Source organism: Lutjanus erythropterus, chromosome 6 (genome assembly GCF_056507025.1).
Source record: "Lutjanus erythropterus isolate fLutEry1 chromosome 6, fLutEry1.hap2, whole genome shotgun sequence".
NCBI lineage: Eukaryota > Metazoa > Chordata > Actinopteri > Lutjaniformes > Lutjanidae > Lutjanus > Lutjanus erythropterus.
Genome location: NC_139322.1, coordinates 5761731 through 5783749, shown reverse-complemented (window position 1 = coordinate 5783749; position 22019 = coordinate 5761731). Strand labels below are relative to the sequence as shown.

General features: G+C 39.5%; 1 protein-coding gene across 1 annotated transcript in view; it reads right to left on the bottom strand.

Moving 5' to 3' along the window:
- The window catches only part of lama5 (laminin, alpha 5), a 114557-nt gene that overhangs the window by 37591 nt on the left and 54947 nt on the right, over nucleotides 1-22019 (bottom strand). The window contains exons 7-23 of the mRNA XM_084720334.1: nucleotides 14515-14630; nucleotides 10118-10236; nucleotides 9875-9965; nucleotides 9618-9752; nucleotides 9404-9466; nucleotides 7935-8075; nucleotides 6818-6955; nucleotides 5809-5943; nucleotides 4706-4840; nucleotides 4372-4509; nucleotides 3409-3461; nucleotides 2964-3063; nucleotides 2813-2865; nucleotides 2420-2525; nucleotides 2195-2294; nucleotides 1925-2081; nucleotides 1075-1213 (exon numbers count right to left, since the gene is read on the bottom strand). Coding sequence (XP_084576460.1) covers nucleotides 1075-1213; nucleotides 1925-2081; nucleotides 2195-2294; nucleotides 2420-2525; nucleotides 2813-2865; nucleotides 2964-3063; nucleotides 3409-3461; nucleotides 4372-4509; nucleotides 4706-4840; nucleotides 5809-5943; nucleotides 6818-6955; nucleotides 7935-8075; nucleotides 9404-9466; nucleotides 9618-9752; nucleotides 9875-9965; nucleotides 10118-10236; nucleotides 14515-14630 — 1919 coding nt within the window. The remainder of the gene's footprint in view (nucleotides 1-1074; nucleotides 1214-1924; nucleotides 2082-2194; nucleotides 2295-2419; nucleotides 2526-2812; nucleotides 2866-2963; nucleotides 3064-3408; nucleotides 3462-4371; nucleotides 4510-4705; nucleotides 4841-5808; nucleotides 5944-6817; nucleotides 6956-7934; nucleotides 8076-9403; nucleotides 9467-9617; nucleotides 9753-9874; nucleotides 9966-10117; nucleotides 10237-14514; nucleotides 14631-22019) is intronic.

The window sequence follows — 22019 nt, the reverse complement described above, 5'->3', positions numbered from 1 at the left end:
GAGAGAAATGAATCCTTAAGTCTTAAATCCCTGAACTGACCTGTGGCCCTGAAGTTTAGATGAGACAGAGCAGCAGCCACCACAAAACCACCAACCACCACACATGTCCTGTCATCATCCGCCTCATGAGACAGAAAAGATACCTGACAGGACAGAGGAATGAAGGACAGGAGGACAAAAAGGAGGAGGGAGCAGATTTCCACCCAGGAATGACGCTGTGTTCCAACCAAAGTCATGAAAATGTTTGATTTTTAGGATGTAGTTAGTCTAGTTAGGAAGTTTAAATCAGAAAAAAAAACTTTGGAGAAACACTGACGATCGTTTTTGTTCTGTATGTAACAGCTAAGGCAGGAGTCAGCAACCTGTGGCTCCAATTATATGGAAATGAAAAATCTTTTTAACTTTTTAATTTTCATTTAACATCGATACAGGCCCAAAGTGATTCTTACCGTCTTGAATTTTTAAAAAAGTGTAGCTATACAGTGAAGTTTTGATATTTTATCCACTTCCGCATCTGAAGCTCAGCGCCTTTTTTTCTCTAAATTTTGTGGCTAATCTCCCGAGGCTTGCTACAAATATGAATCCAAAAAAGAAACATCTCATTGCAGGTTTTTTTTTTTTAGCTCATTTAGCCCTGTTACCTGATTAGTAATTAACTTATTAGACATTTGGAGGATTGTATTATCTCTGTGGATTGTTATTTGTGTTTTTCGAGTTAATTGAGAGCAACTGAAACATCCACCTCACCTCTGTGCACCCATCAGTACTATTAGTAAATGTGACATCGTTCACAGACCTTGCAAAAAGTTTCTCAGATGGAATTTGACTTCTGAAACTGAATTTATGACTTTAATATCTTTGGAACTCAGCTGAAATCCTGAGCAAAGCCTGGGAATCCAGAGTAAAAAGACAGGAAGTGTAATTTTCAGGACTGTACAGCCTCTGAGGCGAAGGAGGGAGGGAATGAGCCAAGACAGAAGAAGTTTTTGAGAAGACGTTGCTCTTCCATCATCTCATATTCCAACGCTGGAATGAGCGATAAGACGGTCAGAGAGATCCCAGCCCAGCACTTACAGTTACCACAGTAGTAGTTCCAGCCGTCCTCTATGACCGACACCCTGCCCAGAACGTCCGAACCCACCCAGTTGGCGTAGCGGAGCACCACGTGGAAGAGGTCTGGAGAGCTGACCGACACCGACACCAAGACTTTGGACTACAGGGAGCAGCGAGCGAGGCATTCAGGAAAAGGGAGGGAGGATTGGGACACAAGACGGAGAGAGAAAAAGAAGGGGGAAGACGACGAAGAGAGGGAGGAGAACGTATAGAACACAAAAAGAGAAACAAAGCCAAAAGAAAGACCTTAAAATCATCACCTTCACCACTAAAAGCAAACCAGCAACCATTTATAAGATATACTTTAACCCCCAAATACAACCAGACATATTTCTCCTTAGATTTATACTTTTCAGCACAAATATCTTTTCCAAAGATCAATTTAATGCTTTAATTTCATAGTTCGCACCCACATGCGTCCGTTGGAGGTATAAGTGCTGAGAAGTTAGAGAAATATCCCTATTTCATGCAGGAGGAGCAAAAATGACGGGCCACAGTCACAAAAACATGTCAGAAACATGCACAGAATTCATAAAACAAACACAGAATTCATTAAAAAACATTGCTGTAGTTTATGTGTTGTAAAATGACAAGAAATATGATAATCTGGAGTATTTCAAGTGTTTAAATATATTATTAATACTATATTAATAATAAACATTAGTAAACAACAAAAGTAAACTGACTAACTACATGAAAAAAATGCTGTACCATTATTTTGAATCCATCCATGCAAGATATTTTCATATCCATAACTATCTTTGCTAGATGGTAACGGTCAAAGGTGAGGGGTAAATCATAACGTTCCTACCTGGATGGGGGACATCTGAGCGTAACCTCTCCAGCTGAAGTCCCTGAACTCCAGGGGGTTGTAACCGAACCGCACCGGCCGCCCGTCCAGAGTGGTTCCCTCCTCAATCTCAAACTTCAGATGATGGAGGTCTGGGAAGTAATGATCTGGACGAGGCCTGCAGAAACAGTGAGATTCATTAATGTCCGAGATTCTCTGCCAGTGCCACTGGTATGAAAAATTAATCTGAGATGACCAGTCTTATGTCACCACCCCTGCTGTTAAACTCACAGGTTACACTTCGGTCCCTCCACGTTGGGTCTGCAGCGACAGCGGCCGTTCCTCTCTCCACAGGACTGACCCGCCGAGCCTCCGATGTCGCACTGGCAACCTGAATACACAACGCACAAATATGGATGCTACGGCGACAAAAATGAGGTGGCGGCATCGCGGAACTCGAGCTTTTGTTTTAACGGGAAACCAGCAATTAAACACAGGGTCCTGATGGAGACTCACCCTGACAGCCGAAGTAGTTCTGCTCCTGCAGGTTGTAGTAGCCGTCCTTACAGGTGGAGCAGGTTCCACTGCAGGCGTTGGGTTTACAGTGACACTGACCAGTTTCCTGTCAGAAACAAGACACTTATTAATTAATTTGATAACAGGAAACATGAAGTCTCATCACACAGGGATTTTATTGAGAGTTTGTATCAATCATCATATCCCATAACTTCAAAAACGGACCCTTCCCTATGTCATCAACCACAAAGAATTAGTAGATCTAAATTTCTAATCTAATATTTAAGTACTAACTGCATCAAAGCATATTCACTTCTACAGGAGGTAAAAAAAAACTTTTAAAAGTGTAACTTGGTTTATTTCAGAAGAAGAAGTGCAGTTTAATTTGCTCACCTGCGCACATTCTGCAACCCCACTGATAGTACCTGCAATGTTACACTCACAGTCTGCAGGAGAAAGAAAACACACAACACACAGTTCATTCATGAGCTCAGCAAACACGTGTGAGAGACGTGCATATGTGCGTGTTTGTGTTATATCTCACTGGAGCATCCATCAGGAGTGTCAGGGGAGAGGTTCCAGTACAGAGGTTTACATCTGTCGCAGGCTGGACCCTCCACATGGAGACGACACTCACACTGGCCCTGAGAGGTTGAAAATAAACCGATGAATCTGTTTCTACTGCAGGTATGATGGATATTACAACACTACAGTTAACATTCATACATACCACCTGACTTATTGTGTGTACATGCAGCATTTACAGATAAAATATAATGAAACAGGAGATTTAAACAGCAATATGTTAACTGAGACGTAAAATCACAGAAAAACAGTGCACATTAAAGAGAGAAGGGTTTAATAAAAATATACTACGGCTCTTTCAGTCACAAATATTTTGAGTTCACAGTTAGCCCTTAAATATAATTTCATTAAAAAAATATAACAGCAGCAAAAAACAAAAACAAACACTGGCAATAAACACTTACCACTGGCGGTGGCACCACGTACTGGACAGAGCCGGCAGGGTGGCAGGTACCAGCTTTAAAATGACAAAGAAATAAAAATAATACTATTAATATATTGTAATGTGTTGAGTGTCAAAATGCAGCTGTAAACTTAAAGAGAGCTAAACAAACAAACAAACAGCATCAATAATGAACATAATCAATATACAGACATTAATTGTGAATAAATTGCCATAATATTCATTGACTTATTCCTTTGATTAAGGCCAAGTAATCTGTTACTTTGGATGAATGTTAAAGGCTGTGTGTAGTGTTGTGACCTGTCTGACAGGTGCAAAGAGTGAATGTCTAACATAATACACTTTATCCTTTACTTTTCAAGTCAGGTAACTTTGGCTGCACCCACGGATTTTAACTTGTCAGGAATTTAGGACAGCTTCGTTATCTGCCACGTGTGAAAAGTACAAGCGTGTTGCAAAACGTCTGGAAACCAACCTGGCAGTTACATCGAGCATATAACCGAATATTAAGCTCATTTAAAAAGAGCTACTGTACAGACATTTTGTTTCTATCTGGTTTCATTTATTAATTAACTGCTACAACAAAAGAACAAAACAAGAGTAGATAATTTAGGCTTAATTAAATGGTGTGATCAGTTGGGGCAGAACAGTCTGTTTTTCTCATTCAGCTGACATTGTGTGAATGCAGCATTTACAAAGGACATTACTGATGCATCCAATAACAGTTCTGCTTTCTAAACATGTTTGTAGTCCTACTCGTGTGTGTGTGTGTGTGTGTGTGTGTGTGTGTGTGTGTGTGTGTGTGTGTGTGTGTGTGTGATTAGCTGTAGGTCTCATTAACTGCAGCTGTCACACCTCACTTCCATTATGTTAAGCAGACAGAGAACTTGCCTGTGTTTACCCTAGGTATGTGTTGTGTGTGTGTGTGTGTGTGTGTGTGTGTGTGTGTGTGTGTGTTTTTTACCTTGGCAGTTGGGGAAGCCATACGAGCCGTGTGCACAGCTGTCACACCGGAGTCCCACCACGTTGGGCAGACACACACACTGTCCGGTCACATGGTCACAGCTGGTGTAGCGGGAACCTTCTGCAGAACACTGGCAGGCTGCAGCAAACATATTACCAACTCCAGTTATTAATCTGTCTCATATATTAGTGATTCATTCAGCAAAAAGTTTTAGGTGTTTCTATTATTTTGTCCACTTGTAGACCAAAGGGTTTAACAGGTGAAATGACTTCCTGTGAGTGATAAAAGCATCGAAAACTTTTACATGTTGATCGATTAATGTTCAGTGACTTACGTGTGCAGCTTGGGTAGCCGTAGTAACCAGGAGCGCACTGGTCACATGACGCCCCGCCATAATTGGGCCGGCAGTGGCAGTGACCTGATGCAGTGCAGCTGGCGTCCAGCGAGGTGCGAGGATCACAGGTGCACACTGAGAACACAAGAAGCGAGACGTCTCGTCAGACAAATCAGAACGAATAAAATATCATGAAGAGAAGGTAAGACGTATTGAAGGAGAACGCTGATGTTTTATCAAATGAACAAAACTCTCCACAGCAGACTGATGTGCTGATTTGTATTTGGATCCTCACACTGAGATAACTTTGTTAAGATCTGGCACTAAACAAATAAAATAAATACAAAACAATACATTATATTTATTGTTTTTTGGCAACCATACATAAACATTTATAAACGCCGCACTCCCCCGAACCTTAACACCAAATATTCAGGGAAAAGGTGAAAGAGTGAGAAAAAGGAAATAAAAAGACAAAAATACATTTATATATTTAAAAAAATATGTATTAAAATAAAGCAGTGCAGTAGCAGTTTTATTTATTACTCTATTACTAATGTTAGTCTCACTTTCCAGGAATTGCATCTAAATTTATTTAACTTCCCTCTGACCACATCACTAATTTCTCCAGAGTAATGCAGGACGCCATTTCCTGTATCCACATCGCATCCATACTTTTCCACTTCAATGTGGTCACTCTCCTGGCCTGAAGCAGGCACATATTGATCAACGACACTGCCTTGCAATCTGGTACGAAGTGATCAGGACCTAATATACAGATCTTATAGCGCTTTAGTATCCTTTCCTTCTAACTGAAATATATTTTGTCCATTTCTGCAGCTGGATTGATTCTACTTTACACTGAAAAGGTGAAACCTCAATAAAGCATCATAAAATTTAACAAGGCAATATAACACTTCATAAGAAGGTGTGTAAAGTGAAGTGTTTCCATGTGCGTCTCTCCGTGCGAGTCCACATGTGTTCAGTCCAGCAGGAAATCTCTCTTTTTATTATAGTGCATGGAGATCAGCAGTAACAGATACATTCAGACTTTCAGGTGTGTGTGTGTGTGTGTGTGTGTGTGTGTGTGTGTGTGTGTGTACCTTGACAGTTGGGGTAGGAGTGGAATCCAGATCTGCACTGTTCACATCGGGGACCCTGAAACTCTGGTTTACACAGACAGCGTCCGGACGCATCGCAGCCTTCAGGCAGCGAGCCGACAGTACTGCAGCCACACACTGCAGAGAGACAGAGACGTAATCGACCAGTTATAAACTGCTTATAACTGATGTTGTTACATGTATCTGCTCAGAACAGAGCAACTTTTAGTCACTTTTATTTAAGAACGGTCTATTTTTTAAAGTGTTTTTAATCTAAAAGAGAGACTTCATTTCCAAATGGTATTAAACACACAATATGTAAGTTTCTGCCACTAGGGGTCTCTAAAAGAAAACTGTCATTTGTCGACTTCCTCCTTCGCTCTGACATATGCTGCCATGTGCTCATCCAGAAGTTATAGGAACTAGTAACCAACCGAAATGCACCACACTTTGAATAAGTTATGGATTAGGTTTGAACATTGTTAATTTTTAGACAATTTAGTGCAGAAATGTTACGTAGCTTTAATGTCTGTATCTGAATATTTTATCTGGACATTCACACCTGATCACTGGCCTTTGTATTCACACCTTATATTTATAAAAGCGTGTTATTTTGATAAAAGAGGTGGCAGCTAAATATAATAAAAGTTGACTCGGTTGTGATGTTATGCTTTTCTGCTCAATGCTTAACAGCCCACTGCTTCTGTGATGGTAACAGCAATGCAAACATGCAATGGTGCACGTAACAAAAGGCAACAGCTGAAGGTGTCACCTACTGACCATGTCATCCTGCTATTAGTCTGACTCACTAGTCTGAGGTAGACTGTTAGAGGAAACAGCCTCCGAACTAGAAACCTACATGCTGAAAATGGAGAGAGTATGTACAGAGTGGAACTACGACAAGAGAGACAATAGATCAATAAATAATCATCTGGAGATAAAAGACGTTTTTTACAATAAGCCATTGTGAAAGAGAGGAAGAGAAGACGGAGAGCAGCCGCAGATGACTCACGTTGGCACAGAGGGTAGTTGAAGTAGCCCGGGGCACACTGGTCGCATTGGTAACCGTGGAAACCACTCCTACACACGCCGTGGCCGGTCACCAAGTCACATGACCCGTCCAGACAGCCAGGACCTGAGCATTGACAGGCTGCAGGGACGCAGAGAGTCAGATAATAAATTAAAAAAAAAAACACTCCTTAAAGTCAGAGAGACAAAGACAGACGAGAACAGCGTCCAAAATGTCTATACTTTATTTTGTGTTTACCGGCTTCACTGACTGAAGGGAAGGTGTAAAACTATTTACAGTGATTAACACAGCCGAGTGGAATGCCGTTTATTCAGGAGTGTGTGTGTGTGTGAGGTTGCTACTGGGTGGTAAACTAACAGAGAATAAACAAACAAACCGATAAATAAAGCGTCTGGGATTCCTGACTGTGTGTTTGTATTTTTGTCTGAGTGTGAACCGGGCCTCGATCCATTAAACACAACTGCATTGCAATGTAGAAAGTCTGCTCACGATTATACTTTTTAAAGTCATTAAGCCAAATATTGTTGATTTGTTTACTTTTTGTGCTGTAAGATCCTTACCGTAATGACTAAAAAATGTGAATTTTGTGCAGCTAAAAAGTACATACTGCAATGTACAGCAGAGCGCTATTAGGCTTCCCTATTAAATTTTATTAAAACATCTTATCTAATTAAAACCCACTGATATCACAAGTTATAAATGACTGTACAAGGCATGAAATACAAGGTCTGTGATATGGGAGCATTTTGTGATGATGTGTAGTTTAAAAATCCAACATTTTTGTTATCCAACATGATTTGTTATCTGGTGTTGTCTCTATGATAATAACTTTACACGTTTGTCAAGCTAATGACAAATTTCCACTCTTGATTAGTAAGGTGTCATTGCTTTTAAAGTTATGCTCCCAAAATAAAGTATGTAGATGTTTTTTTTTTTGCAAACATCTCTGCAAATAAATAAAATGACTGTACTCTTAAGCAGATTAAAGAGTAGGGCTTTAATTATTTTGAAACTTTATCTTAGATTCAGAATGTAAATTTCCTATAAAATATAACAGATTTCAGATAAATTGATAAAATAATAACAGGCAGTGTCTCACCCTGACAGTTGAGTCCATAGAAACCTGGAGCGCAGGTGTCACAGTGGTCACCAGTGAAACCTTGTTTGCAGACGCAGGTCCGGGTTCGGGGATCCGGCCTGCAGGAGTTATCCACAGTCCCGGCCGCGCTGCACTCACAGTCTGCAGAGAGAGAGATTATCAGCTGGTTAGTTGGCTGTAATGCGTTATTTAACTTTTGATACGGAGAACAGGTGGTTAAAAAACAAAAACAATACGACAGGGACTGGGTCAAAGTTATTCCCTGTGATGGCTGAGAACTATCGGGGACGTTTAGTTGTACCGTTGGACTGAACAGTGTTTTGGTTCAGCTTATCGCACTCCACTCACACAACACTGATTTTCCCAAAACTCCCCCAAACATCTGACTTGCACCGAAAACATCGACAGCTGAACAGGTGACGGGAGAACGTGGGAACATGCAGATACAGACTACAGCCGTGAGTCTTTGTTTCCTATTTCTTATCTTAAAGCTACTGCCAGGAATTTTCAGATTTTGTTGCTTTGAGTTCCCCGTGGATCCTGACTGTTTTCACCACAATAACCATGAAATATAACGTCAAAATAAAATTATCTAAGAGAAAAAATGTCCTCCTGTTTCTTTTTAACTGGCTAATGTATGACTCACTGTAATTATTTCTAGAAAAAGAGGCTCATTTCATCTGATTTCAGGGAGAATCCGATCTGGTGGCAGCCATCAAGAACAGCTATAAAGAAAAAGCCGATCTTCTCGTGGATGGTCTTATGGAGGTCATATGGAGGCAACGACATTACACTGACAATGTTTCATAACCAGTTAATAGGTTTAAATTTATTTGATTTGATCAGATTATATTTTAAATAACGTGAAGGTCATGTCTGTAATGCATTATAAGTAGATTAATAGGCCATTATAATGGATTTATAATGCTCTATGAAAGTCTTTTGAATCATAAATGCCAGCATGACAAGATTTATAAAATATATGGTGGTTATACCTCTCAAGTTAGAACAGTCCTGGCTTACACAGCACATTATACCTGCCATCATTTTAGGTCAGTTATAAAGACATGTATCATAACAGATTATAAATTATGCTTCTGAGATGGAATAATGTCTTACAGACATCAAGAATATGAGCTTTAGTAAAGTGACAGCACTGTATACTATAAGGTTAACAGTAATTGTATGCTAGTATAACACATTTATGAGGACTTATGAGTGTAAGAGTTTTAAAAAGGCTTATAAATGCATTATAATGTCTTCTGACTGTGCTTATGATGCATGACCTTCATTGGAAGTGTTGCCATAAGCGCTCTATACATTTCCACAATGAAAATGTGTAAAGTGTAAATCTTTTCTCTGAACTGAACCCATTCCTTTGTTTACTAATCCAGGATCCAGATGAAACAAGAGGATGGAAACAAATAAAATTAAAAATACAGTAGAAAACAAAGGATTTAAAGACTCACTGATGATCTCTCCTGCTGGTTTGGCCTCACCATTGTTGTTGTTGGTGGGGTAGGTGGGGATGGCTGATGAACACAGAGAGAAAGGAGCTTAGAAACAAAGGAAATTATCTTTTTAAAAAAATCTTATTCTTATTAATTAGGAGGTAGATTTGAACGGTTTGTCCAGTCTTTTTGGGCGTTAAATCCCAAGTGAGGCTGTTAACTGTTAACTCACGGTAACAGTCGGGGAAGTTAATGAAGCCGCTAGCGCAGGAGTCGCAGTTTTCTCCAGTGTAGTTCGGTTTGCAGAAACAGCGGCCGGTCAGATCCTCGCAGGTGCCATCTGTGAACTCCGACTGACAGTCACAGCCTGCAGAGAGCGAGAGGGAGGAAGAAGAGGGAGAAGAGGCAGGAGATTTAAAGACACACATGGATATATTACACGCTACGTGTCCACTTGGTGATGTGATTTGACAGACAGCTGTCACTCACGTGAGCAGGCCAGAGGTGACTCGATGGGGTGGTCAGGTGACCTGTAGTAGGTGGGAATGCAGCGCTCACAGTTGATTCCAGTGGTGTGATGCTGAAAGGGACGAGTGCACATTATGGTTACGTCACCATGACAACAACGCTTAACAAAACTCTAAAATGCAGACTAATTATTTTGAGTTCTTCAGTAGCATTCCTCTAATTTCAATTAGACGCAGTAAAGACACATTATTACTTGTTGTTTACCTGACAGTTGAGGCAGACTCCTCCCCCTCTGTAGTGTCCGTGGATATCCAGACTTTCTCTCCTATGATCAACCTCGGTGTCGTAGTAACAGTCAAACGAGTGACGGTGACAGTTACACGCTGAAACACACAATGAAACATAAAAATGAAACAGACGGCCAATCAGGACACAGTCTGAAATGCCTGAAATATCTTTTAACTGCAGTGTAAACAACATAAAACAAGTAAAATACTGATAAACTAATAATAATAATATTCAAAGTAAATTAGAGTACGTGTGAAAGTTGGACACAACCAAGCAAACTCTAGCTGCTGATGAAGACGGTGAGATGCAGCTGATGAGCTTGTCATATCAATATGAAAAATTTAATTCATGATTAAAGTGCAAAATTATTTACTCACATATTTTTAATTCTTGTATTATTTGTCTACCTGGAGTGATTTAAATAAATTCTCTCAGTTGAAATGCCTTTAATGTTCTGTACCAGACTCCATTAACAAAATGAGCAATTTTACTGCTGGTCCTCTGCTGCCTCGATCTGTTAGTTTGTTTGTGTTATTCTGTGACTTCTGTGTTAAAAAGAGTTGTGTTCTGCAAGATAAAATCACTGTTTTCAGCAATGGATTTTGGTTGGTTAAAAGAGCAAAATTTAGATTCTATAATGGTAGTTTTCTTGTTGGAAAAGGCTGCCTGATGGCACAGAAATGCTGTGAAAATATTCTAAATATAATATAAATCACAGTCAATTTTATGTGACATGATTAATTATACAGTATCCAACCTCGCAGATCTTTGCAATCAACAAATAACAAAAGATGTACAGTTTCACAAACGCTCACAAGCACATAAAACATCCTGAGAGAAGCCATCACCTGGAGGCTAAAAACCTCTGCAAGCCGAGAGAAAAACGAAAAGAGGAAACAGAAAGAAACAAATGAGAGAGAAAAAGACACACAGCGGTTAGTCAGCACACAGTTACTAACAGGTTCATTAACCACCAATCAGAACTGCAGCCACAAAAAATGCTTAATTTCTTCTTACTGACAAGTTTATTGTGAGGCATGCGATACAAGCTCAGACATCAATCTGCGCCGGGTGTATGAAGTCTCCTAAAATATAGTTGTTGTTTTGAAATCTGTTTCCTCTGACACTGACTGTTGGTGGATTTTACACACCCTGCTGAGGATCGTAGTTATGATCATGTTTCCAAACAAATCAAAACAGACAGAATTAAGAGAAGCTGTAATTAAGACGACCGCACGGGGCTTGTAATCATTTTCTGACGGGACATTTGATGAAAGTCGGTCATCAGATACTTTAGTCTGGAGTAGAAACAGGAAGGTTGGGGATATTTCGTGAATCATAAAAGGGTTATTTCATGTCTGATTACAGTCGGCGATCAAAGACCTCTGTGATCGTTTTTTACAGCTGTGACACAAGCTGCAATGTTTGATTTGAACATATATCCCTGTCTGTGTGTATTCCTGTTTGGGCCCAAAAGCCTCCACTAATGAAATTACTCATGCAAACTTGAGAGTGAAACTAATCCGAGCTTAAACATCCTCTTTGGGTCAGTGGGGGGCTGAAGATTATCCCAGCATGCACTGGGCAAAGAGGTGGGGTACATGTCACCAGTTTAACACAGGGTTAAGACACAAAGACAAACATCTTATTTTTTTTATCTTTCTGTCATCTCTAATGACCTAATGATATGAAATGTTAGAATATAATAAATTATAAAAGCGACTAATGCATTCATGATGTCATATTGTCTATTGAAAGTAATTATTTAGAGATAAATGTAATTTCTTTGCTTTTCATGGACATCTGGGCTCTGTGTGTTTGTGATGTGTTTTCTTTGTAAACAGGCCTGAAGGCAGATGTTCAGGAATACAGGAAGGACCAGCTAAACTCTCTTAAGAAGATCGACGCCTCTCTCGTGTCTTTGCGGAAAATATGTAGCCGGTTAGCTTAGCTTTGCACAAAGACTGGAAACGAGGGGAAACAGTTGGCCCGGGTGTGACAAAAACAAAACAAAATCTGCCTACCAGCACCTCTAAAGCTCAATATTTAAAGGTAAAATGTGGAATCTTCAGATTAACTAACTAAAGCTGTGTTGCGGTGGACGCTGGTCATCTGCATACTCCATTTCTCAGCTATTGTTAGCTAGTGTTGCACACTGAAGAGAGACACACATAAGCCTCCCATCCTCAATTGTCTCAAGTCCTTTACATAGAAACCAGTCCACAGTCTGTCACAAACAACTGAAAAAGTCTTTTTTGTTTTGAGATTACATTACAGTCTGTTCACAAATTAGGACTGGGTACGAAACTTTGATACTTTTAGGGAACCAACCGAATTGCTGAAAAACAACTTAATTTTAACCCCACTGTGGTAAATAGATTTAGATTTTTATGTCATGAAACAGCTTTGAGTGTGTAAAAAGTGGCTGAAGAAAAACTAAAGCTCTGTAGCATTTGCAGGAACCGGTATTGAAGCCAAGGTATCACTAATGGAATTGAACATTTTTACCCAGTCCTATCACACGTTGGCAAAAACATAATGATTCATGTGTGTACACTGCTTCACACATTAACTTTATCACATTATATATTGCCTGATAAGTCTATGCAAAAATCAAAAGATAAAAATGACTATTTCTTGGGTGAGTCTTGTCGTCAAGAAAAGGACTTACGTTTGTGAAACTGATTCTGTTGCCTTTGATTTTACGACTAAAGAGGAACTGAAGTCTATCGGCCCGAACTTGACCTCCTCATTGTTCATGTATACACACAGTCAGAGGATTACATACGTCTTTTAAACTTAATCTAAGATAAAGAGCGGGAGCGTTGCATGCTTGAGATGCACACATGCATAAAATCCTGACCAACCGTCACTCTTCATACAGAGTCAGTGAAACCCTGATAGAGCTTTTTTGTTCTTATCTGACCCTCAGCGCCTGAGAGGTGCCGGCTGAATAAACCAGCGCTCCTTTATCCTGCAGCTCCTGATAGCAATGAGTGTTTTTCTCAGACCTGAGGGACGTTTAACTTTCTTTTTTTTTTTCCTTGTCTTGAAACCAACCAAAGAAATCTTAAAAAAAGACCTTTAGGGACTATCCAGTGCAGTGAGTCAGTCAAGTGATAAACTAAGCAGACCAGAATAACTCGACCTGTGGACGGAGTCCTGCCTGCAGAGCTCCACTCTGCTCCACTAGTCTTATCCAGATTATACATTCTCTCAGAAACGGTTACTTTCATCAGCCTTTTAAAGACGCTGGAACGTGATGCTGGAGCAGGTTATGTCGGTAATGGCTGGTAAAAGCTGAGCACCTCCTCAATTTATTAAAAATAAAAGCGCTCAACGACTACAGCTCCCTTGAGGCTTTGCTGCAGTAGTGGTTACACACTGAAAACAACCTGCATCTCCTTCTCTCTGTCGTTTTCTTCATATCGTGTTGCCCTTTGGTGACCTTTTTGTCATTGTGATACCCGTGTTGTTCCTTGTTAAATATAACTGCAGCTTTGATAACGGACGACGGCCCTCACACGTAGAGTTTTGATAACACAAAGACACCCGACGGGCTGCAACAGGCCACAGTCACAGAGACGGTTTTAGGGCACCATCAAAACCTTGAGCTTATAATCTCAATGAAATGCTTCAAAGTGGCTGATGTCTCCATCATGACTTAAAATAAACATCAGCTAAAACATACTGAACTGCTTGAGTCTATTAGCGTATTTTTAAGATATGAAATTCCTGTCACTTTGTATGCATACAGGAATTATGAGCACAAAAAGAACATTGTTCTACATCAAATGACGATTTTCCTTCGAAACATGGAGTGTTCGACAAATTTAAAAACTTGATTTCTAATCTTACGAACAGAAAAGGCATCCTGAAAGTGTAATGAGTGTAATGTTTGTCAAATGCATGCACTGATACCTAACAAGCATCAGTTGGAGGAACATCTCTTAATGGAAGGAGAGTTTCCAGCACAAAATATGGCAGGACAGAATTCAAAACTGGAAGTCCTGAGGCTGTTATTTATCTGTCGCTTTTGTCTTTTTTTATTTTGTAACAAAACTTGAGTGACACAGTTTAGATGCGCACATGTGAAAATTCTCAAGAAAATTACCAGCAGCCCATGCGTCTGTTCAGCCTCATTAAATTAAGGCCAGCTACTTCTGTTGAACCGACACATGAAAGAAAACACATTCCTCTGCAGGGATCACTGATTAAACTCGTGCGTGTGTGTGTGTGTGTGTGTGTGTGTGTGTGTGTGTGTGTGTGTGTGTGTGAGAGAGAGAGAAAGAGACCAAGCGCGAGTCCTTCCATCCATGCTCGAGTGTTTGTGCGTGCGCGTGTGTCAGTGCACTGTATCAGGCTGTACTCACGTTCGCACTCGTTGGCGCTGTAGGTCGTGGCCGGTTTCCACGGCAACTGGTTGTATCCGGGGCAACACTGGTCACAGGAGACGCCACAGGTGTTGTGCTGACAGTCACACTGTAACCTGTGAACAACAAAAAACAACAGCATGAGGACAGAAAACGACATACATGGTTAAAAATGACGCAGCTGCACCACAGAATTAAAGTTTTATTTTTGACTTCACCTCTCAATGTGTTAATCTATTACACACACACACACTGCAAACTGCAAACACACTGCAGACACAAAAGGCTGAACTATGCTGTGGTATGTACCTATCTCAGCCCTTTGTGCTTTGGGTAAAACATCATTTGAACTTTTCTCAAAAGTTCACATTCCTCCTCCTCTTACCCTGCGACTGTGACTTCAAAAAGAAAAAAAAAAGAAAGAGAAAAGGAGAAAAAGAAGAGTGTGACAGGGAGTCAAAAGAAAGGAGAAAAGTGGAAATAGACCCCCCAACAATGAAAGAGTTAATCTTTCTCCTTCATCGACAGCGGCTGACTGCTTCACCCTGGCTTTTAATCGGATTAGTCTGTGAACCTGCGGCCTGCGGAGTGTGGCCAAAACACGGTGGGGAGAGACAAAAAAAAAACAAAAAACCCTTAACGCCATTCTCTCGTCTCTCTGAGTCCTCTTAACTGGTCAAAGAGAGACAAACACAGAGGACCGGAGTCACAGGAGGGAAGGAAACGAATCCAAGAAAATCACCTAATACACGTTGCTCCTGTGGTGTTTAGTTCGAGTCCAATTCTGAAACAAATATCTCAATTTCTGAACCAACATCTCAAGATGACTCAAACTGCAGCTGAAAGCACAGGTGTGCATACAGAAGCACTGCCTTCTCATAGACTGGCATCTGTTCTAAAAGACCATTCTTGGCATATAGTTTGTGTTTTTATTTATGAATTTTGTTTTGCAAAACATGCAGGTATGATCTTTTTATGGAATTAAACAACAATGCCTGACATACATGTTCAGGGACCTGCTCTGTCTCCATGCACGCTTTAAAAAAACATTGTAGCGTTGATCTTGCAGTTAGTGTTTCTAAAGTAATTGATTTTTGATTTGATTTGATTATTTAATTTAGCACATATGAAAAGAAGACATAAACAAAACAATATGTGCAAAAGCCTACAAGGCTTATCATTGGTCTCTCCCAGTTACACTATTACAATTAGTCATGATGATTTCTTGTCTAAAAATTTAGGTTCAGAACCTGAAGTCCCTTTTTTACAGCATAAGTTTCACACAGATACGTGATATGAAAAGAAAAGAAAAAATAAAACCAGTAAAGTAGTAGTAGTAGTGAAAAGAAGAACAAAAAAGAAGGAAAAAAATGCAAAAAAACAAAGAAAAAGAAAATGACAACAAGTAAACACCATACATATATATAAATAAATATATCCACAGAAAATAACGAAATGATGACGAAATACAACAAATATCTCAAAAACTAATGCTGTTCCAGGATTTTCCAAAAAAGAATTATTCAGACATTTTTTAAACACTGCCAAGGACTGACCTCGGAGCTGATTTAAATCATTCCACAGTTTGGGTCCTAAATATTTGACAGAAAACTGGTCGAGACGTATTTTAACACGAGGTTGTGTGTTTGTTTTATCACTTCACCCTCAGTTTTCTTTAAAAAAAAAACAAAACAAACAAACAAAAAAAGGCGCCCCAATTTACACCGCTTATTACAACCAGAAATGATAAAATTAGGAATTATCATCAGATTCTCACATTTCCCGCAGTCCTTGAACGAATCATGTATGACAAACACTTCCACCAGGAAAAATCTAAATGAATTTATTCTGTATATCTTATTTAAATATTTAAAATAATAAATTCTGCACTCCTCAGTGCAGTCCAACTTGGAGGCCAGTAGTCTTGACAAAAATTCAGTGAAATTTTGAACAGGAGGAGGAGGAAAAAAAAACACACCAACCCTTCTGGTACCTGACTGGATGGATGCACCACTCACTGGTCCGACCTTCAGTTTTACTTCAGGTTTTCAAATTATAAAAACATGGCAGCTGCTTTGGAAATCAGTGAGTCCAGAGACAAGACACGCTGCTGCAAAACCATGCCTGACTTTGTCTACAGGCCTTGGAGTTTTGAGCTTGTGTTCATGTCAAGTTACGGTTGATATCACCATGTATTTCAATATAGAGAGGTCAAAAACCTTAATAACACATGGTATATTAAAATAAGTCTCTATCTGAAAGGTATGTTACTGTTGGACATGTCTGAAGATCTTGTTGGAGGCTGTTCAGCTCTGGGAGGTGTGTTAGTGCGCTCTGGTGTGCGCTGATAACGTGTCTGTGTATTGTGTTTCAACAGGCTGATTGTGTTTCCAGCTTTCACCTTTACTATCAGCTCCATTCGTCCAGTCAACCTCTCGCAATTTAATTCACACGCTCGCTCATGCATCCCTCAGCTCCCTCGCTCTCCATCCTCCTTTCCTTTCCTCCCTGGCGAGCAGCTCTGTTCAAGCGTTCTAGGAAATGACTTTCAATGGACGGTTTCCACCCAAATTTCACTACTTCCTGGTTTTGATCGTTAGCTGCGGACCAGCAGCTTCCTGACTGAAGCAGAATAAACTTGCTCATTTCTCAAAGGTCTAAAGCTGAATTTCACCTTTAAATGTATTTAAAATCCAGAACCCTGGGGTAGTTTACTTCTACAAACACATGCTATGTGATATTCAGCTTTGCTAAGTTTACCATTCTGTTATTAATTACGTCCTGAATGGCATATCATTTCAAGATGAATTTTTGAAGTTTTAATAGTGAAATTATTTCTTATTCTCGCTTGATATATGACTTCAGGTGCTCAACAGTTCAGGGTCGTGTCGTCGCATTTCATGCTTCATAATGCATCACACATTTTCAGTGGGAGACAGTTCTGGACTGCAGGCAGGTCAGTCTAGTACCTGAACTCTCTTACCACAAAGCCACGCTGTTGGAACACGTGCAGAATGTGTCTTGACATTGTCTTACTGAAATAAGCAGGGACGTCTCTGAAAAGAAATTGTCTGGATGGCAGCATATAGCACTACATCGGTTTGCATACGAGTGTGAAGGGACTGGGATGAGGATCAGCACCTCGAAGTGTGAGGCCATGGTTCTCAGCAGGAAGTGGGTAGATCGTCTTCTCTGACCAGGGAATGAGTTGTTACCCAGGTGAGGGAGTTCAAGTATTTTGGGGTCTTGTGGACACAACGCCCATAATTTCCAAAAAACAATCTGAAATGTGGACTCGTCAGACCACAGCACCATTGTACACTTTGCGTCAGTCCATCTCAGATGACCTCAGACCCAGAGAAGTCACTGGCAGTTCATGAAATAGTCACAAAATGTAATCCATTAAATTTTTGTACATGGACACAAATTTTAATTTTTTGTGATACTCAGCACAACTGTCAAACCAATGTGTTATCGACCATCATTACGCGGTCAACTTAGCGATAATAAATAAAGTCCAGTTACATTTTTTTAGGTTGTGGTGTTGATGGGATTGTCACATTCCTGTAATGCTATCAAAAAATAAAATAAAATAAAATAGTATTGAGAAGGCACTTAAACTACTTGGTTAGGTTTATGAAGAGATTGTGGTTTGGGTTAAAATGTCACCTGTGACGTGCACAAATCTATAGGCTACATTTCATGACTGTTTCACAAACTGCTGTGATACTTCATGATTATTTATATCAAACAAAGTAAAATTACTGCAACTCTTCATCAGATAAACAACAAAGACCTTGAACAAAAGACCTAAGAAGACTGAACGCCAGAAACAGCTGCTGTTTGTGAAAACCACTTCACAGACCAGCATTGACACTGACTCAGACTCCATCAGATTTACATCAACATTCACATGACTGATCAGCTGTTTCCGCTGTGATGAATACAGCTGACATGAAAGAATAATTACAATGTGCCCGATGGAAAGACATTCCTGAAGACCTCTGTCCGTTTATCTTTCGTAGAAGGCCAAGGCGACTGTTTTTTCTTCTTCTTCCTCTTCTTCAACGTTTATAGGCTTTATTTTCCCAGTTTGGACCCCTTCTTCTTCTTTGTTTATTACAGTCATACTGCCAGACTGACAACTTTCTGCTCCGCTCACTTACAAGCCACACACCCATTATACACTGCCCTGTTCCTTAAAGGAGCCATGCTACACTTATGACAGTCCAATTAAACATAAATGTGCCATTCTGCAGGAATACGGTACTTTGTCACCGCAATAAGAGAAAATCTATAATGTCACAGCCTAGTTTATTTGCTCCGAATCAGCTGATGGGAACACGCTTAACTCACATTTTCTCTTTTGAGACATTTCAAGTTTGCTTCACATTCGTTTGGCAGTTAGATGGAAACACTGCTATAGATTTTTTTTAACGTCTGTGCTTTTTCTTCGACTTAGGTAAACTCACTGCTTCACACTGAGTCAGACACTCTCTCCATCATAACGCAGTCTGTATTTGTGACCTTTAACACAGCAAACTGTTGAGTTTCTCTCAGTCATTATAACATCAGCAGAGCAGCTACAGGTTGAAGTATTTCAGTCACCTGCTGCCTTTCAACACAGACCTCCAGTCAGCAGACCTGCCGTCGTCTGTAACACACCTGCTGGTTATAACAACGTTAAACAAAGTCCAGCATTGATGCAAGTCTTCAGATCTGCATTCCTTCGCTCTGACACAAACCAGACCGAGTATCTCCAAACGCTTGATGAGGTCAGGAGGGATTTATTTGAATTCCTCATCCGTTGTTCCCATCGATCAAACACCTGCCTGCGTGAAACAAGTGCACTTATACAAAACCTGCCAGACTCGAGGGATATATCCGAATGTTTGAGGAACATTTGGAACCTTTTGATAAAAATATAAACCACCACAATGCAAGAAGGTACCAATTACCATCCCTGCTCCTTCTTTCTGACTGTTTAAAACACCAGAATTCTCCCTGGATCACTTATTTTCACTGCAATATCACAACTATAACTGTTTAAATGGCAGTCTCGAAGCAGAGATTATATTTGAAGAGCACTTTAAACAGTTTAAAGAAAGATTCGTGTTTCAGTGATTGCTTTTTCCATTGAGGTTAATCATTCTTTTTGTGTGTGAAATACCCCGGTGAGTCACAATTTAAACACTGTCTAGCTCCTGAAGCGCCGTCTATTCTTCAGTAAAGCCAAACAGCTGTTTCTTAAAGGTGAAACCCATCCAAGTATTTATTCTCTTGTTCATTTTTTTTTTTGCCTGATCAAGCTGCAAGCTGATGTGACCTTCAGATCAGTCTGTCTGGATTGTAGCTGATTGTGATTAGCTCTCAGGAGGGGGGCAGCCTGAAAAGTTGCTGTCTTAACAAAAAACATGTTTCTTACATCTTAGGAATTTTGGGCCTCATGCAGGAACATTTGCGTATCCGATTCAACAAACGCTTGGAACTTCAGATAACTGTGTAAATTATTCACCTGTGCATATTTAAGTGTATGTGCATGAGACTTGTAAATAAGCATAATTAAGGCCCCATGTGCTGTGTTTCCTGCTCCATATGTCAGGAAGTGTTTCATTCATGAAAATGGCATCAAAGAGAAAAAAAAGAACTTAAAGAGTTTAAAGACTGACATTCTGACGTTTAACAGCGTCTCTTCAAACTGATGAAACATACAGTCATTAGTGAAAAGCTTTGGTTTGGATAACAGCAGACTGACTGCAGAAATTGTGTTCATATCTGAAAGAAAATTCACAATACGAGAAAATTGGTGAATGCTCTTAAATCACTCATATGCACCACTTTAGAACAAATCCGCTCATACGAGTGGTTCTCACATGAAGCCCATTATTTGTGGGCAAGCAGCGCCACAGTACTTCATTATAATGCTCTTTTGACACACATTTTTCTTTTATCATAAAATTGCAGCCTCTGCGATTTAGATATCGCACTCGTCATATTGCGACTTCGACAAAATTTCAATTAATTGCACAGCCCTACTATAGGTCATAGTATACCATCATATAAACACAAAATCAGTCAGCTGGTATGCGATCAGTCAGCACCAAATCTGACCAGAGTTTGCAGTCTTGTTTTTTTAAATTGCAGTTGGAGTGTGTGTCACCTGAAATCTCTCTAAACTGAGACTCCTCTCCAGTTTACCTCTCAACACCCTCGACACTTTAATAGAATTATGTTCTAAACTCACAAAGGAATAACAAAAAGCTGAAGAACACAACTTCTCTTTCCTTCCTCTTTACGCTTTCTTATTATCCTGACACTTTGCTGACACCCGAAGGAAAAGTCTGTTTTCATTTCAACTCCACCTACACAATCACCAAACACACACAGGTTCAGACACAATTACACTTACGCTTAAATACACACACATCCAGCTGTGCTGATGATTAACCCAGATGTTGCCTCACCTCTCGGAGCTCTGATCCTGAACTGGAGGTGATGCAGCAAAGTGAAACCAAATGAGGTCGAACAGAACAAACTATGACCAAGCAGCCAGCTGGCAACAACATGATCCGACAGGATGTCTGAAACATATGGCTGATTAGGCAAAAGAGAAAAGTGCTAAAAGAGATTTACTTATTTATTTTGTCTTACTTATTAAGTGAAAACAATGATAAAATTGTACAGCAGTTTAAATTTATTTTCAGTCAAGTTTCCTAACTTTATTATAATTATTTGGGACACAATGGATCATGAACAATTTTCATAAGCTGACATTATTATTACATTACATATATATATATTTTGGGTCAAATTATTACTATTTTTGGTACATAACCATGTAACAAGCAGGATAATGTACAGTGAGCAGGTCACCATTGCTAAATAAAGCCATAAACTCATTTTAAAATTAATATTTTGTGTCACGGGGATTTATTTCACAATAACAACCTGCTCACTGCACATTATCCACTACATAACAGACCACTGGTATAAACAACAAATTGTTGCTTTGGATGCACCTCTGATCATAGATTCTGAGACTCTAGAGGAGCAATAAAATTAAGCAATAAAAAAATAAATAAATAAATAAATAAATTCAGTAATGAGCGAGATAATTTATTTTGCAATAATGACCCAGTCCCTGTAAATTATCCCTTACATATTTGCATGTTTGGGCCTAAATAAGTGCTGCAAATTTTCTGCATTTCCCTCAACAAATAGTTGAGAATACTAACAATCAATTCATTGATTAATTATAAAAAAAAAAAGAGTTTAAGTTCCTTTTTTATCAAATGACTCCACCAGACAATTACTGCCATTTCCAAACTATCTACTGATTAATACTTCAAATTCTTAACAGCTATTAATCAATTAATGATTATTCATCAACATCCCTTGTCCAAATTAATAAAATCATCATAGACAACATCAATGTTGTAACCCAGAATTTGTATAGTTGCCTCAGTGATTAGAAAGTAAATCAAATGGCACCAAATGCACCAAGT